A 6,000-nucleotide genomic window follows, 5' to 3' on the forward strand; every position below is an offset into this window, starting at 1 on the left:
GATCTGTCGCTATCAGCTGGCACATATGAACTACACTAAACATCATGTGACGTCATTAAGTTTTTATCCGCTTTAAAGCTGTTCGATGGCAACACATTTTAACCAGCTTTATTCACATGAGTTGTTCTTTCTTTTTTTTTAACCAAACGTCAGATAATTTCATTGACAAGTGGATGGAAACTTAGCTTGACTGTTTTTTATGTCCTCTATGTCCACAGATATCTGAGCACTCTCCTTCACCTGTATCCATCCCCTCTGAATTGGTCTCACTTTTTCCCTCCTATACTTGTTTTGCTCCCCCATGGGGTAATTGCTTGGAGACAGGCTTCCATTTTAATGACTATAATCGAGGCCAGAATTCTTATGCCTCTCGATTTCTCCTTGCTTGCTTCACAGCAGCAGAACTAGGGAGAGGAAGGCAGATAAGGCCCTGAGGAGAAAATCACTAGTCGATTGTAATTAGAGTCCCTTTTTCGCCCATGGAAGTGGAATAGACACACCTGCATAGAGAATTTACCATTCTGCTGTGCGTATGCCATGGAATTGCATAAAGGCACTAACACGGCCTTGAAACTTTGCCCCAACCCCATCTATTAACCCCTTAAGCTGGGTCACTTTGACTAAGATGACTTTGGCTTCATTAAAACGTGATAGAAGCTTGCATTGGTATCTCAAGTGGGTAATATTTCAGCCAGCTCATCAAGCCTTTAAAAGGGTGCTGGTGTTGTAGCAGTCAAAGCAAGGTCAGCTTATGGGCTTTGCAAAGAATCTGTGCCTGATTCGGATGAAGAAAAAAAAAAGGTCAAAGAGTGTAACTCCAGTTTGCCAGGGAAAAGCAGGAGGCAGACAGATTTTTCATGTGTAATTGACTCCAAGAAAGTGGTAAAATTCCACTGTGGTGTTTTCTGGGAGGCAGTGTGATGAAACACCACAGTGCGGCGCGCCTAAGAGGCCCTTTTTGCTGTGTGGTACAAATAGGCATGCCCAGGCACAGCTAATAACAGCATTACTCTGAGGGCAAAGCCTCATAAGAGGGAAGGAAGAGGAGCACACCGAAACACAGCGTTTCCAAGGGCAAGAAACCGCAATCTTGATACTAGAAATGATCCGCTCAACAGCCCTTTAGATTGCAAGGAATAATGTGACCACAGAACTTGTTTATGTTCGAGGGAAAATCTCTCCACAACAAAAAAGGATAAACCGCTAACCTAACAGGGAGTTCACTTTGCCCCTTTTTGAAGCTTGCATTTCTGTAAACACAAAACACTGAACCTTCTTAACAGCAAAACACAGATAAAAAAATACATATACAGAATGTGGCAAGTGTGCGGTTGATGATTGCTGACAAGAAAAACAAAACTCCTTTCATCACTCTGGATGACTCCTGAAGTGCGGTTGATACTGGACATTAGCCATTAGACATTAGCACAAATACTTGCTGAGGAATACTATTTTAAATGTTGAGTCCTTTATCCTTTATGGCTGGTAATGTTTCGGCAATAAGCCTTGACATTTCAAGGGTTACGTTAAAGGAGAACTACACCTTCCGAGGCCATTGAATTAACATATTTTAATTTAGGTGGTGTTCTCCTTTAATTTCCCTTAATATGCCAACTATACAGCAAGGTTTAATTCTACAACAATGTTGAAGCAGTCAGGAAGGCACAAGCCTCGTCATCATCTACCATCCCCCCCCCCCACTCTTTCCGTTTCCCTAGCCTACTGATGATGCAGCACAAACCTAACCAAAACCATTGAAGACATGTGTGCACACTAAGGAGTGCTTGGTGAGGATGAAATCAAGAGTTGACGAAGCTAAAAGGCTCCCAGTTTCTGCAGCTATTCCTCCCCTGGGAGATGCGGTAGGAAGCAGAGATGAAGGCAAAGTGATCACTGAGAAGACATGACCTCACATTCACTGACATCTGCTCAGTGGGTGACACAGGCTCCCTTAATAACCCACCTATTGGCTCCTGTATACTTGTTTAAAACTCGAATTTGGATTGTTCTCAAAAGGCTGTTGAATATGGTGCTGGGTGCAACTGCCAGGATACAATATCATCCATATGCTCATGTTTGTGCATTTACATTTGTGCATATAAACACCTGAATGGAAATGCCAGAAATACTTTCTTCATGGTAGATGGTTTTTGCCCATGAGGGAGGTTAAACTTTTGTTTTCCGATTTGCAAACAAAGAGACTGCGCCACTGACACATGCTGATCTCTTTTGTCAAGAGCCATCTCTGGTTTAAATGTGCCCTGTGGGTTTTGTATTTTAACCTAATACATTATGTGTATCCTTGAGGCCTGACAACCATGTTGAATGCAGTTTTTTTTTTTTTAAATCATTTAAATTTTGAATTGTGAACATCCAAGCTTTCAGTATATTCTTTGTCCTTGTTTTTGCTAGTGCATTATTACGCTTATTTGTGAGTTAGTCAGCTGAAACTAGGGAGCTCACGTAACCCGCGTGCCCTGTTCATGGCTGTGCATCCTTGAACCCACACACACACACACACACACACACACACACACACACGCACTCATTGCCCTACTAGTGGTGACAAATAAACCAAACAGGGAACATTCAATAACCCTCTTTACCATAGAAACCCGGTAACCCAGCTTATTGAAGTCCTGTTGGTTTGTTAGGTTGATTAAATATCTCAAACGGGCTATTATTGGTTGTCTAACCATCAGACAAAACTGAAAGTCCAACAATTCTTAAGTTATCACCTTCAGTAAGTGTGTGATTGTGGCTGAGGTATCAGTTCATTTTAAAACACAGGAACCTGAAAGTTTAAGTAAATGTGACAATTAATTGTAATATTGATTTGAGGTCATAGCATATCCCCTACAGCGAGTAATTGCCTTACATTTGAAGGAAGCTCTTTTACAAAAAAATATAACTTGGCTTCCCAACATGAAAAATGTGTTGCAAAGTTTGTTTTTGTTTGGGTATATCTCAGTCTTCAAAAATGACCTTCTGAGGATATAATTTTGTGGCATCCTCTTACCAATATTTACATAATGTAACAGCAGATTTTGGAATCTCAGTTTGATTTGAACTGTGGAAACTCACTTGAAATTTGTATATTATTTGGGTAAAGCATACCGTAGACCAATCACATTATCTCAAACATTATCTCTGTCAAAAACTAATTTCAAGCCAATTACATTGCAGAGCAGCCTGTGCGACATATTCCAAAGCCACTACATTTCATACCTGTCAACATTTATCTATGACCTTTGTTGATTTCAACGGATGCAAATTTTTTGTGTTCTGCTGTTGCAAAGTACTTCAACCAGACCAAAAAGAAAATGTCAAATGTAAAAAGTATTTTACATCGTAAACGTGTTTTTTTAAAAGCACTCTAGAAAGGTCTCCTAATCAGGCAATGAAGTGGCGTTTTACATGTGATTGTAAATACACACTGTTAGCTCAAATTAATTTATTCAAACAGTAAACTGTTGATGGCCAAGTGGTTAATAGCCACCTGACTGAATTGAATCAAGACACACTCAGAGAATGCTAGACTGAACCTGTACTTCCACTCTGTGTAAGACACTGGATACAAGCAGGAACTAAAGGACTAAAATGATAATCTTCATGTAAGATGCATGTAAGAGTTCTTCAGTTATCTCCGAAACTAAGAGCTGGGTCATTTCTAGTGTTGAACTAACTTGGATGTTCTCATGATAAAGAGAATGAAATAGTTCTGGATTTGGTTTGGTTTATTAGTCAGCACTGCATTTTATTTTCCAAAAGTCTGCAATCACTGAAGGAAAGGAGCATTAATGAATGAAACTCAAATGTAACAGAATGTTAAATTAAATCTTTGCTCTTGCAGTGTGTTTTACAGCAGACTGGTACTTATACAACTCCTAGCTAACTGGAGGGATGAAACACCACTGTCATGGTCTATCAAAAAATTAACAAGACTTGCTTTTTAAAATGAATTAAGAGTAATTTCGTGGACAACAGAGTTTATCAAAATGGTAACACATTTTACAGATAGTCAAAGAAATCCCCTGTTCAAGTCATAATAAACATTAGCTATAAATCAAGGAATAGTTCCCTCATGTTTGGCCGGTTGACCGTCACCTTCCCCTTTCTATGTGTTGGCATTCTAAACTCAGGTCGATTTATGAGGACTATGGTAAACAGCTCCTCAGATCTCTGCAGGGTAAACCCAGACAGCTAACTAGACTATCTGTCCAATATGAGTTTTCTGAGGCACGACTAAAATAATTTTTGAATGTGCACATGTTCCACCAAAACAAGTTCCTTCCCGAGGCTATTTTGCAGAAGCATCGTGGCTCCGTCCGACGCTTTACACCGCCCATGATGATTGTGATTGGTTTAATGAAATGCTAATGAACCCAGAGCACGTTTTTTTCCCCAATCTCGGAATGCTGTGTGAACTAGCCAGACCCTCCCCCTCAGCGCTGTGGAGGAAGGTCTGGCAATGCAAGACTACTACCAACGTTCCATGATTGCTGGATATACCAACCAAATTTGCACACTTGCAAAGTTAAGGAGCACATGCAGAAAGCCTACAAGAACATCACAACTGTTGTGTAAGCTTGCCATGCTAACTTTCCCCAGTAATGACTTATAACGTTAATACTTCTGTTAAAACAAGAAAATAATATGCCTGGTTGATTAACGCATATTTTTGTTTTGAATGGGCACTGTAGACACTTAGAGTAGGATTTTTAAGTCAGATCCCTCTCCTGGCTCAGAGGATGCTAACAAAAACTTAAGAGAACAACGGAAATATTGGTGTCAGGCCGCAGTTTTAATTAAGAACCTGTTCTTAATGACTTACCAGTAAAAATAAAGGTGAAATAAAAAATATAACACTAAAGAGCTGGCAGTTGCACTGCTAGAGCTCTTCAATATAATGAGTACATAATATCATAACAGTAATAAACAATAAAACTACACAATCTACTGTAGATGCTGCAAAATATTCCAAAAAATACCAAAGACGTGTCTTTGGTTTTCGGAATAATAAAAAACTATGTTATCACTTTATAATAAACATAATATTTATTATAATACTCTATTATTTAAACTTTATAATGGTAACTGGATAGTTAAGTTAAACCCAATGACAAAACACACAAGGACATTGTCGTTGCTGAATCGACACAAAAGCCTCCCACTGCCTCAACTACATTTAAGATTAAACAGATGGAAAACTAGGTCTGATAATCCTCGAAACAACCCCTTAGGTTAAATTAAATTTTAATAAGATAATAAATACTAAAAGGGGACATTTGTAAAGTGAATTTTAACTTGCACTACAGTTTTAGGTTTTTCTGGTTGAGTCGGGCTTGAAAAATAGCATGTGTGGTTTTTCAAATCAGGTTTTGCAGTGCAGCAAGAAAAACATTGGTCTGTAATGAACCGTTAATGATGTGTCATCCCGATGGTGGATCGGTGCTATTTAAGAGGCACAGAGAAAAGGCAGGGCTCTGATAACCAGCAACTGCTGCATTACAGACAAAAACCATGGCAAAAAATGGGCCTGTTAGTAATCAGCAGGAAAGACAGAGGGAAGACATAAGTCAAAGCAAATATACACACACACACCGCGGGAATGCAATCACAATATGTTGGTGAATCTGTCCTTGTTTGGGCATCTCGGCAAAGCCTGTGCAGCTTTAAAAACAGCAGTGACAGAAAAAGAAGTTTGGAAAGAGAGACCAATAAAAAAAATTGTAGGACAAAGAGTGAAAAAGACAATTGAAGGAGAGGGAAATCCGTCAATGGAAAGGCAGAAAAAAACAAATAAAGCAAAAGATAGTGGAGCCATAGACTAAAAACTTACCAAACACCCAGCCATACTAAGCCCCAGCCCTAACCGCGACCACAGCTACAGCACAGCAGACTCGCATGTTTACATCGACAGCGGGATCCCTCGAAGGGCTGCCTCTCAACAATCACAGGAAAACCTCACGCGAAAGCACGGGGCGGGGGGAGGGAGGG

General features: G+C 39.7%; 1 protein-coding gene across 11 annotated transcripts in view; it reads right to left on the reverse strand.

Moving 5' to 3' along the window:
• pkp4 (plakophilin 4) overlaps window positions 1-6,000 on the reverse strand; it is a 78,605-nt gene that overhangs the window by 57,268 nt on the left and 15,337 nt on the right. Inside the window, exon 1 of one of the 11 annotated variants that reach the window (XM_034886492.1) lies at window positions 5,843-6,000. This exon is cut by the window's right edge and continues 58 nt beyond it. The exons of the other annotated variants lie outside the window; for them this stretch is intronic. Within the exon in view, the coding sequence (XP_034742383.1) occupies window positions 5,843-5,857 (15 nt within the window). The 5' untranslated portion in view covers window positions 5,858-6,000. The remainder of the gene's footprint in view (window positions 1-5,842) is intronic. 11 annotated transcript variants of the gene reach the window in all.

Source organism: Etheostoma cragini, chromosome 11 (genome assembly GCF_013103735.1).
Source record: "Etheostoma cragini isolate CJK2018 chromosome 11, CSU_Ecrag_1.0, whole genome shotgun sequence".
NCBI classification, from domain to species: Eukaryota; Metazoa; Chordata; class Actinopteri; order Perciformes; family Percidae; genus Etheostoma; species Etheostoma cragini.